At 43.4% G+C, this 12,791-nt stretch overlaps 1 protein-coding gene across 4 annotated transcripts in view; it reads right to left on the reverse strand.

Moving 5' to 3' along the window:
• The window catches only part of LOC112228225 (periostin), a 55,181-nt gene that overhangs the window by 8,475 nt on the left and 33,915 nt on the right, over positions 1 to 12,791 (reverse strand). Inside the window, exons 11-19 of one of the 4 annotated variants that reach the window (XM_042309682.1) lie at positions 12,420 to 12,556; positions 11,748 to 11,878; positions 10,949 to 11,079; positions 3,111 to 3,213; positions 2,963 to 3,030; positions 2,806 to 2,851; positions 2,664 to 2,717; positions 378 to 451; positions 26 to 338 (exon numbers count right to left, since the gene is read on the reverse strand). In XM_042309682.1, coding sequence (XP_042165616.1) covers positions 26 to 338; positions 378 to 451; positions 2,664 to 2,717; positions 2,806 to 2,851; positions 2,963 to 3,030; positions 3,111 to 3,213; positions 10,949 to 11,079; positions 11,748 to 11,878; positions 12,420 to 12,556 — 1,057 coding nt within the window. Of the gene's footprint in view, positions 1 to 25; positions 452 to 2,663; positions 2,718 to 2,805; positions 2,852 to 2,962; positions 3,031 to 3,110; positions 3,214 to 10,948; positions 11,080 to 11,747; positions 11,879 to 12,419; positions 12,557 to 12,791 lie in introns of all 4 variants that reach the window. The other 3 variants (XM_042309683.1, XM_042309684.1, XM_042309681.1) reach the window with 3 other exon arrangements.

Below are 12,791 nucleotides of genomic sequence, written 5' to 3' on the forward strand. Positions count from 1 at the left end.
ACATTTTGGAAACGTGGGAACTTACTCTCAATAACTCTGGTGACCTTTGTGATGGAAGGCACTCCCTCTATGACCCTGGTAACCTTGGTAATGCTTGGTTGTCCCTCGATGACCCTGGTAACCTTGTTGAAGGCAGGCTCACCCTTGACAACTCTTGTAACCTTGGTGATAGCGGGTTTGCCCTCGACAACTCTTGTAACCTTGGTGATTGTGGGTTCGCCGTCGACAAATCTGGTAACCTTGGTGATAGCGGGTTCGCCCTCGATGACCCTGGTAACCTTGGTGATAGCGGGTTCGCCCTCGACAACTCTGGTAACCTTGGTGATAGCGGGTTTGCCCTCGATGACCCTGGTAACCTTGGTGACGGATGGTACTCCCTCGATGCGTCTCGTAACCTTGGTGAGGGTCGGCTCTCCTTCGATCACTCTGGTCACCTTGGTGATTTCAGGCACTGGAGAGGAAGAAAGATGGATTAAATCCTCAGCATCTGAAGGGTCTATAACCCCAGCAAAGATACATTGGAAATGTGAGAAATGTATTGATTAAAAACCAACCATTTATCAATACAAAAGGTTGATAAAGAACGGTATGAGTGAGAACCCACTGCTACCCATGTGAACCAATTAGAAGCCTTCTATCTTATCCCTTCCAAAACCCTGTGAACCCCTCATTGTTACTAAAACTAGCCTTCAATCAGCTATGGACTACCGCATTTCTGGAGTGAAGAGGCACTAATTTATATCCCTGACAATATTCAGTGCTGCAGCATAAGTCAGTTTCTATTAGAGCCTTGAACAGCTGAAGGCTGACAGATCTGAGATCAGATCAACCCACAGAGATAGCTGGAATTAGAACACAATAAAGAGAAGGACAACCCACAGAGATAGCTGGAATTAGAAGACAATAAAGGGAAGGACAACCCACAGAGATAGCTAGAATCAGAACACAATAAAGAGAAGGACAACCCACAGAGATAGCTAGAATCAGAACACAATAAAGAGAAGGACAACCCACAGAGATAGCTAGAATCAGAACACAATAAAGAGAAGGACAACCCACAGAGATAGCTGGAATTAGAACACAATAAAGAGAAGGACAACCCACAGAGATAGCTGGAATAAGAACACAATAAAGAGAAGGACAACCCACAGAGATAGCTGGAATTAGAACACAATAAAGAGAAGGACAACCCACAGAGATAGCTGGAATAAGAACACAATAAAGAGATGGACAACCCACAGAGATATCCGAACACAATAAAGAGATGGACAACCCACAGAGATATCCGAACACAATAAAGAGATGGACAACCCACAGTGATATCCGAACACAATAAAGAGATGGACAACCCACAGAGATATCCGAACACAATAAAGAGATGGACAACCCACAGAGATATCCAAACACAATAAAGAGATGGACAACCCACAGAGATATCCGAACACAATAAAGAGATGGACAACCCACAGTGATATCCGAACACAATAAAGAGATGGACAACCCACAGAGATATCCGAACACAATAAAGAGATGGACAACCCACAGAGATATCCGAACACAATAAAGAGATGGACAACCCACAGAGATATCCGAACACAATAAAGAGATGGACAACCCACAGAGATATCCGAACACAATAAAGAGATGGACAACCCACAGAGATATCCGAACACAATAAAGAGATGGACAACCCACAGAGATATCCGAACACAATAAAGAGATGGACAACCCACAGAGATATCCGAACACAATAAAGAGATGGACAACCCACAGAGATATCCGAACACAATAAAGAGATGGACAACCCACAGAGATAGCTGGAATCAGAACACACCTTTCAGATACATAGACCTCTACAAACCTCAGCTGTCTGAACAGCTCTCAACCAGATAGAAAACCACAGCTAGAGTTCTCTGAGTTACATTTGAAATAAGTACTTGGAACCATCTGGAGTTAATTAAGATTATACTGTGGGTTCTGATGGGATACGACAGTTGAACTAAGCTCATGAAGCATTTCTAAGTTAAATTCTTCAAGAATCAATGGGCATACTGTGTACCATTATTTGACTATTCCAAAAATGTTTGCAGCAATTGCAGATTGCCCCTTTAACGGGAGGCAGGTGATCCCTCTTACTTCCTAAATAGCCTACACCAAACTAGTTATCCACACATTGCTGTTTCCTAATACAGCGAGCCAGGCTCACGTTGGATTGGGCTCAGACCCAAAAGGACAGATACTGGCCCGGACTCTCCTTCTCTACTTACGATACAGTGACAGCTCAATTACCTCATCAACAAGAGACCAATTACCTCATCAACAAGAGACCACTTAGAGGCTACATTATCAACAGGAGGTCAACATTACACATGGAAGATAGAAAGGGACAGAGGTCAACATTCTACATGGGACGGACAGAGGTCAACATTCTACATGGGAGGGACAGAGGTCAACATTTCACATGGGACGGACAGAGGTCAACATTCCACATGGAAGATAAACTACTGGATCAGCCGCTGTCTATCAGAGCAACCACTTGTCCGACACTTGAGCCATTATGAGATCCGAACCCCTTGACAAAGTTGCCAGGTCGCTACAGTAACATACAAGGCTGCCGTAGGACTGACGAGATTCTATTATATGAAACATGAACATCTGTTTACCCGAATCCACGTGTGATTCCGCTTGGACGTGAGTTGTCGTGGTGATTGTCCTCTCTGCAAAACAAACGAACAAAAGTGGTATTACGTTGATGTTTAGAACAATCAACGACGGCGATGATGAAGACGGTAATGATGAACTTACTGATGAAGGTGAGGGGGATTTTGGTGTAGGAGAATCCAGAGACATACTAAAACACAACAACAACAAATGAGAGGTTGGGGGTAAGGTAAGACAGAAGTTAAATATATATGACTGAAGATATGGCCAGACAATAAAACACACACACACACACAGCTACCTTGATCTGGATGTACTTGATGAGTTTCTTCAGCAGCACCAGTAGGGACTCGCGACCCACAGGCAGGTCTGGAGATCACAGATACATGGTTACACACACACACACACACCACACACACACACACACACACACACACACACAAACTCACCCCCAGGGTAAAGGATGTTCTTTACCACGTGAATCACTCCGTTGGTGGCCATCAGATCAATGTCTGGCACGTCCAGCGAGTTCACCTGGATGGACTTGTTCACCTGTCATAAAAAACACAGTCATAACGGTGTTATAACTAACGCTATAACTATAGGATCACCAATAATAGACATGATGGAGTTGTTCACCTGTCATAACAAGGGTCCTAAGTGTTATAAACAGTTATAACCATTTTTATTAATAACATTATTAATGCACAACTCCAAATACTATTGGTTACCTGTCATAACAAGGATCCTAAGAGTTATAAACAGTTATAACCATTGTTATTAATGTAACCAATAGTAATAGGATGGGGTACAGTATACATGGATGGACTTGTGCACCTGGGAGTGCTAATAACATGATTACTTAATAATAATTATAATATTCAAATGAACTCCAAAACCCTAAAACATGATCTACGCACTAACAGCGTTTTCCAGCTAACACAGAACTGTAGCTCTGTTGGCTCTTTGTACTCCAACATTGTCATTGATCAATTAGTCGTTGATCAAGTAGTCATTGATCAAGTAGTCATTGATCAAGTAGTCATTGATCAAGTAGTCATTGATCAAGTTGTCATTGATCAAGTTTCACTTGGGAGATGAAACAGCAACAAGGATATGATGATAACAGCAGTGGACACAGTCAAAATTATTCCTTTACTAATGACATCAGGACATAATGATTCCCTTACTAATGACATCAGGACATAATGATTCCCTTACTAATGACATCAGGACATAATGATTCCTTTACGAATAACATCAGGACATAATGATTCCTTTACGAATAACATCAGGACATAATGATTCCTTTACGAATAACATCAGGACATAATGATTCCTTTACGAATAACATCAGGACATAATGATTCCTTTACGAATAACATCAGGACATAATGATTCCTTTACGAATAACATCAGGACATAATGATGTTTGTGTGTGTTTGTGTGTGCGTGTGTAAAGAAACATCTGAATTAACTGTCTCCTAAGAGTCGACATTAAAAAGGTGAAAAGTGAAGACATGAAACTCTCACAGATGGCAGTTCCAGATGGCGTTTCCAGATGGCATGTTCCTCCCATTGTTGGAGGTTTTGGAACTGTAACTTCCTGTGCCTCCAGGGAAACTAACTTCCTGTAATATAACTGTCAACGTGTCTCTAGGGACGGACATGTCCAGTCAGAGACAGAACAGTTTCTCTCCTATCCTGGGTCCCCCTCTCTCTAACCCTCGACTTTGAGTGTCTCTCTCTCTAACCCACGACTTTGAGTGTCTCCCTCTCTAACCCTCGACTTTGAGTGTCTCCCTCTCTAACCCACGACTTTGAGTGTCTCTCTCTCTAACCCTCGACTTTGAGTGTCTCTCTCTCTAACCCACGACTTTGAGTGTCTCTCTCTCTAACCCTCGACTTTGAGTGTCTCTCTCTCTAATCCTCGACTTTGAGTGTCTCTCTCTAATCCTCGACTTTGAGTGTCTCTCTCTCTAACCCCTAATTTGAGCCACTTTCTCTAACTCTGTGAGCACGCACTCCCCATGAAGACACACACGCAAGCACACACACACACACACACACACACACACACACACACACACACACACACACACACATTTTCACCTCAGTGTATGTAAGGTCACTTCTTACTCCCTGTCTGTCTTCACGTCCCCATTTAGACAATAGCCAATAATCTCCTCCCATTACAGCTATTTCCTTAAAAAAACATATGCTGTTCTGCCTCTGAACAAGGCAGTTAACCCACTGTTTCCCGGTAGGCCGTCATTGAAAATAAGGATTTGTTCTTAACTGACTTGCCTAGTTAAATAAACAAATATTTAAAAAAATCTGCTCCTTCAGAGGCTGTATCTGTGGAGTTCAGCCAAAACGAATCTGGCGCTCTCTCTCCCTCTCTCCCTCCCTCCCTCCCTCCCTGCATGCCTTGTTTCTGAACTTCCTTCAAGCATTAAGGAAGGCTTTTCTGAGACTGTCCAGACTTGATAGAGACAGGAAAAGGGCTATCTGCGTTGTGGATAAAAATGAAGGGAGGAGAGAGGGGGGTGGGGTGGAGTGAAAAACTGTGTAATGTAATCTATGATACTGAAAAACCTGCTAGCCTAAGTCATGTATTATATGTATGTCTACACACAATACTCCACAATGACAAAGAAAAACAGCTTTTTAGGATTCAAAAAACAAACAGAAATACCTTATTTACATAAGTATGTTTCTACAACTAGATCAGAGTTCACCTGTGGTAAATTCAATTGATTGGACATGATTTGGAAAGGCACACACCTGTCTATATAAGATCCCACAGTTGACAGGTGCATGTCAGAGCAAAAACCAAGCCATGACGTCGAAGGAATTGTCCGAAGAGGTCTCGAGACAGGATTGTGTCGAGTCACAGATCTGGGGAAGGGTACCAAAAAATGTCTGTAGCATTGAAGGTCTCCAAGAACACAGTGGCCTCCGTCATTCTTAAATGGAAGAAGTTTGGAACCACCAAGAACTGAGCAATCGGGGGAGAACGGCCAAGTTCAGGGAGATGACCAAGGGAGGTGACCAAGAACCTAATGGTCACTCTGACAAAGCTCCAGAATTCCTCTGTGGAGATGGGAAAACTTTCCAGATGGACAACCATCTCTGCAGCACTCCACATATCAGGCCTTTACGGTAGAGTGGCTAGACGGAAGCCACTCCTCAGTAAAAGGCACATGACACCGCTTAGAGTTTGCAAAAAGGCTCCTAAAGGACTCAGACCATGAGAAACAAGATTCTCTGGTCTGATGAAACCAAGATTTAACTCTTTGGTCTGAAAGCCAAGCGTCACATCTGGAGGAAACCTGGCACCATCCCTACAGTGAAACATGGTGGTGGCAGCATCGTGCTGTGGGGATGTTTTCCAGTGGCAGGGACTGGGAGACTAGTCAGGATCGAGGGAAAGATGAACGGAGCAAAGTACATTGATATCCTTGCTGAAATCCTGCTCCAGAGCACTCAGGACCTCAGACTGGGGTGAAGGTTCACCTTCCATCAGGACAACGACCCTAAGCACACAGCCAAGACAACGCAGGAGTGGCTTCGGGACAAGTCTCTGAATGTTCTTGAGTGGCCCAGCGACAGCCCGGACTTGAACCCGATCGAACATCTCTGGATAGACCTGAAACTAGCTGTGCAGCGATGCTCCCCATCCAACCTGACAGAGCTTGAGAGGATCTGCAGAGAAGAATGGGAGAAACTCTGCAAATACAGGTTTGCCAAGCTGGTTAGCGTCAAACCCAAGAAGACTGGAGGCTGTAACAGCTGCCAAAAGTGCTTCAACAAAGTAGAGTAAAGGATTTGATTATTTATGTAAATGTTATATTTAATTTCTTTGTTTTTTTAAAATACATTTTCAAACAATTCTATAAACCTGTTTTCACTTTGTCATTATGGGGTATTGTGATGTCATTATGGGGTATTGTGATGTCATTATGGGGTATTGTGTGTAGATGGATGAAGGAAACAAACAGTTGAAACCATTTTAGAATGAGGAGCATTTTTTTAGAATAAGGCTGTAATGTAACAAAATGCGTAAAAAGTCAAGGGGTTTGCATACTATCTGAATGTAAGAGCTCATGTAAGTCTTGTTACTGTAACCCTTGGCTTGTGGTAATGAAGGGTGTTTCCTAATGGATAACCATGTAATTGCAGACAGTAATGAGAGGAAATGCTGCCTACTAAATTTCCGTCTGCTCTGCCTCTGGGACTACCTCAGAGCAGTGTTGTTTTCGAGACCACCTAAATAAAGTCAGAGTCAAGACCAAGACCGGGGGGGGGGTGAGACTGAGTCAAGACAGAGACAAGGGGACCAAGACCGGGGGGTGTGAGACTGAGTCAAGACGGAGACAAGGGGACCAAGACCGGGGGTGTGAGACTGAGTCAAGACAGAGACAAGGGGACCAAGACCGGGGGGGTGTGAGACTGAGTCAAGACGGAGACAAGGTGACCAAGACCGGGGGTGTGAGACTGAGTCAAGACAGAGACAAGGGGACCAAGACCGGGGGTGTGAGACTGAGTCAAGACGGAGACAAAGGGTCCAAGACCGGGGGGTGAGTCGAGACAGAGACAAAGGGTCCAAGACCGGGGGTGAGACTGATTCAAGACGGAGACAAAGGGTCCAAGACGGAGACAAAGGGTCCAAGACCGGGGGGGTGAGACTGAGTCGAGATGGAGACAAGGGGTCCAAGACCGACACCAGAAGAATGCGAGTCCAATTCAAGACTATAATTGTAATTTTGTCAAATCATCACTATCATAAGAGTTCAAAAGGTGTTCCTGTGTTCATATTTCAGAACGACATACAGATTCTTTAAACATTCAGAATAGTAAAAAAATGCTGATGGAAAATAGAGCCACTCTACAAATGATTACTAACCCAAACACAGTGGGGACCAATGGGCCGTCTACACCTTCAGAGAGCCACTCTACACATGATTACTAACCCAAACACAGTGGGGACCAATGGGCCGTCTACACCTTCAGAGAGCCACTCTACACATGATTACTAACCCAAACACAGTGGGGACCAATGGGCCATCTACACCTTCAGAGAGCCACTCTACACATGATTACTAACCCAAACACAGTGGGGACCAATGGGCCGTCTACACCTTCAGAGAAGGGCTAAGGATTTATAAAATAATGATTATAATAATATAATTATAATGATCATTATATTATTATTTTCAATGATGTTCTGATTTAATCTCTTTAGTTTTTGTTGGAAAGGAAAGTGTTAACAATGAAGAGAAAAAATATCCAATCAGGATTTTTCTTCGCTGGTCTCTGGGGAGATAAATCTAGCTAAGTCAACCATTGGCTCGGCCATCAGATGCTAAATAAAGGCATCTACCATTCAACTAGATTAGGGAAACATTTTGGAGTGACAGTGGAATCAACGAATCACATTTTGACTTAATGGGTGGGACGGACATGTCACAGTGCAATAGCGAGCTGTAGTTTGCCATAGTCTAGTGTAATATTTGTGTTGTGGAGAAATGACCAGGCAGGAGACGGGAGTACAGTTAGTTTTCGTTTAGTCAAAACCCCTCGTGCTCCACAGTTCCCGGCACCCCAGTGCGCATGTGCATTTCCTATTAGGTGTAGTAACGTAACACTGCCGTAATGCATTACTGCTTAGTAACAGCACGGTAACTAATGTAAACAGATGTAGATCCCAGATACTACATCTAGCAAGCAGTGTTGCCAACTTAGCGACTTTGTTGCTATATTTAGCAAGTATTCAAGACCACCTCTAGCGACACATTTTCCAAAAAATGACTAGCGACAAATCTAGCGACTATTTCTGGTGTTATTGGAGACTTTTGGAGACTGACGTATCGTTCTTACTCTTCTCAACGAGCAGCGGGTGCTGCCGTGGGCCCCATCTTCGTCCCAAAGCACTCACAGGCGGCCCAGTCCCTCCCAGCTGCAGTCAGAGCAGGAGATGTTCAACCCTCTGTGTCCAGAATGCAAATGAATCGCGCATGCGGGAAGCCACCGCTGACTGACCCCGCCCTGACCTACATTCAGGGCAGGGTGAAAATGTAAAAAATATATATATATATTTTTTCTTCTTTTTTTTATGTAAGAGTGCCAGAGTGTCTCTTGCCGGTCCCGAGCCCAGATAAAGGAGGAGAATTGTGACATTAAAAACAAACAAGAATCGACAGAGGAAAGTTCATTTGTAGTTCTTAACATATTTAGGGTGTTTTTTTGTCTCTGCCACAACGTTATTCCTCTCTCCTACAGCGTCCATCACAATTACATGCACACGGACAATTATGCAAATTAGGCGATGGCGTCATTTAGCGACTTATAGCGAATTTTAGGACAGCCAATAGCTTCTTTCCTTACTGAGGAGTTGGCGACACTGCAATCAACGCAGTTGTTCAAGTTCTTGCTAGCGCTAACCAAATGACACCTCTAGCTGCGTGTTGCCACCAAAAAAAACGATATGAGTGGAAACAGTCAGTCACTCAACCACTCCTCCAATGGCATGACATCCTCCTAGCAGCTAGCTAGTTAACGTTAGGGTCCTCCTCCAATGGCATCACATCCTCCTAGCAGCTAGCTAGTTAAAGTTAGGGTCCTCCTCCAATGGCATGACATCCTCCTAGCAGTTAGCTAGTTAACATTAGGGTCCTCTACATGCTGTGTGTGGCCGCTGTCTCTCCATCAGCTCTATGTGGAGGTGTAGTGGTGATTTAACAACATGCTGTGTGTGGCCGCTGTCTCTCCATCGGCTCTATGCAGGGGTGTAGTGGTGGCTGTCTCTCCATCGGCTCTATGCAGGGGTGTAGTGGTGGCTGTCTCTCCATCAGCTCTATGTGGAGGTGTAGTGGTGATTTAACAACATGCTGTGTGTGGCCGCTGTCTCTCCATCGGCTCTATGCAGGGGTGTAGTGGTGGCTGTCTCTCCATCGGCTCTATGCAGGGGTGTAGTGGTGGCTGTCTCTCCATCGGCTCTATGTGGAGGTGTACTGGTGGCTGGAGAAGTGGGTCTACTCTAAATCTGACAAAAAGTTCCCAAACGGCGACGGAAAGACCCTGTGTGAAAAAAATCGATGTTTTCTTATGCTTATGAGATTTTCTATTTTTAATCTCAAACATTTTTAAATAGAATTTGAAATTTGATGGTCTAAGTCCACATCGAGGCTTAAACCTGATTGGGTGAGCCTGTCAGAATCACGAACCTGTCAAAAAATCACGAACCTGTCAAATCACGAACCTGTCAAAAATCACAAACCTGTCAGAATCACAAACCTGTCAGAATCACAAACCTGTCAGAATCACAAACCTGTCAGAATCACAAACCTGTCAAAAATCACAACCCTGTCAGAATCACAACCCTGTCAGAATCACAAGCCTGACAGAATCACAACCCTGACAGAATCACAACCCTGACAGAATCACAACCCTGTCAGAATCACAACCCTGACAGAATCACAACCCTGTCAGAATCACAACCCTGTCAGAATCACAACCCTGTCACCAGTGGTGTGTATTTATGGATGGCAAGGGAATCCAGGCTTTCCACCCCCAAAAATATTTAAAGAATATTATAATAATGTGTCTTCTCTCTGTTTCAGAATTGTCCTTCAATTCACACAGGCTGAATGTCTCCCACAGGAGAAAGCATCCGTGTGAGCAAAACAGCGCCTCCTCTGTCTCTCTACCTGTAGGCCATCTATCTGATGCTGTCTGGTCCAAACAAGTATGACCTCCCTTGACAACAAAAAAAATAGTATCACAATTTGCAGATCAACATTGAGCTCAACTGTGAATGGTCCTGCAGCACCAAAAAAAAGTTTCAAGGTGAAACCAGTTTGGATTTGACATCACTGATATCAAATCCCTTTGAGAGCAAATGTCATTGACAGAAACAACTTGAATTGTTGCATCTCGTTGTGTTGTCCTCCGGTGGCTAACTAGCTAGCTAAAATTGTCCCTTTCCTAAATTACCCATGGATGAAGATAGCGATTTGGACTTATGGTTGTACTTAAGTCTCTGTACTGGCCAATGATTATATAGTCAATTCTGATCCAACCGTTAATTCATACATTGTGCCCCTGACCTGAGAGGATGGAAGTTCAATATGTAGCTAGATGTAGGCTAATCTTAACTGGCTAATGTTGCTTTCTCCGTCCATGAATGGAAGTTAGGCTTAGCGAGCAAGCATTTTAAGCCATGTAGCCTAGAACAACAAACAATTAAAGCGTGCACTGTATGAGAATGGTTTAGTGTACATACAGACAGCACTTGCAGGTTGTGTCCCTGGATGGTCTTGAGCAGGTTGGTGACCCCTCCCTCCAGTCCCCCGTTGATGAAGACTCCGTTACTGAAGTGATACAGGAGGATGGTCCTCAGAGCGTTCACGTCGCCTAATGATGATGTCACACAGGAAAAACAGGAGTTACACAAATATGTATCTCAACAGTGGCTCCCTCTATCACTTCTCCTTTTATGAACTGAACTCAAAGAACTGGACAGGTAGAAAGCAGTAAACTCAAAGAACTGGACAGGTGGAAAAGCAGTAAACTCAAAGAACTGGACAGGTGGAAAAGCAGTCAACTCAAAGAACTGGACAGGTGGAAAAGCAGTAAACTCAAAGAACTGGACAGGTGGAAAAGCAGTAAACTCAAAGAACTGGACAGGTGGAAAAGCAGTCAACTCAAAGAACTGGACAGGTGGAAAAGCAGTAAACTCAAAGAACTGGACAGGTGGAAAAGCAGTAAACTCAAAGAACTGGACAGGTGGACAAGCAGTAAACTCAAAGAACTGGACAGGTTGAAAAGCAGTAAACTCAAAGAACTGGACAGGTAGAAAAGCAGTAAACTCAAAGAACTGGACAGGTGAAAAAAGCAGTAAACTCAAAGAACTGGACAGGTGGTAAAGCAGTAAACTCAAAGAACTGGACAGGTTGGAGCACTGAATTCTCCAACAGGCATCCTCTACATTGCTGGTTCCTGTCCTATGTTGTAAAGTGAATGAAGAATGAAAGAAGATTGCTAACAAGATTGAAGGATGGAAAGAGAGACAGACTACTAACTGGCCAGCAGGGTGATGTCCCGTTCTGTGAGCCCGTCGAAGGCTTCATCTGTGGGTGCGAAAACGGTGTAGGATCCCTCCTGTTTCAACAGCTCTGTCAGACCGGCACTCTTCATCAGAGACAGGAAGATACTACAGACAGATACATAGAGATAGAGAAACCAATCACTCAACCAATCACTCAATAAATCAATAATCCTATCAATCAATTAGTTAATGACTCAATCAAATCCTTGAGAGCACAGAGAGAAACAGTGAGTCTTTAGTTCAATAAGTCTTTGTCAATAAGTCTAAGTCTTTGAAAATCTGAACATGGAATGGAACATGCAGAGATAACCATGAAGGAATTTTTACTTATTTTTTTTGTATTTAAAAACCAACGGTTTAGCCTCAAATTTGAGGTATTATAGACAAACGTCTATTTTTGACCTATTTTCATTCCTAATTCATTCTACATTTAAAAAAAAAAGTTTTTACATTTGGTTTGCACAAAATAGGTATTTATTTGACATTTGAAGGACCTGAAACGTCTAATATTGACATGTAAATAATGTGATCTCCCCGGATATACACCTAACAACGTATCACACAAATCTTTCATTGATACCAATAGTCCTGAGTCTCAAGATGTGACCATACTGTCAAATTAAGACATTGGTTTGGATGTCCTTACTTGAAGCGTCCATCTGCCATGAGAACCTTGTAGATGGTGGTCTGAGCTGGTTTGATGAGAGACCTCATCAGGTGAATGGCACCATTGCTGCCCTCTTTACTGCCTCGCACCATGCAGGAATTCTCAATACACACAGCCTAGAGACGGAGATAGAGACACGTACATCAATCAATCCATTTTTTAATTAAATTTTATTTTACCTTTATTTTAACTAGGTAAGTCAGTTTAGAACAAATACTTATTTTCAATGACGGCCTAGGAACAGCGGCTTAACTGCCTTGTTCAGGGGCAGAACGACAGATTTTACCTTGTCAGCTCAGGGATTCGATCTTGCATCCTTTCGGTTACTAGTCCAATGCAATCAATTCTAAA

Source organism: Oncorhynchus tshawytscha, linkage group LG30 (genome assembly GCF_018296145.1).
Source record: "Oncorhynchus tshawytscha isolate Ot180627B linkage group LG30, Otsh_v2.0, whole genome shotgun sequence".
In the NCBI taxonomy this organism is placed as follows: domain Eukaryota; kingdom Metazoa; phylum Chordata; class Actinopteri; order Salmoniformes; family Salmonidae; genus Oncorhynchus; species Oncorhynchus tshawytscha.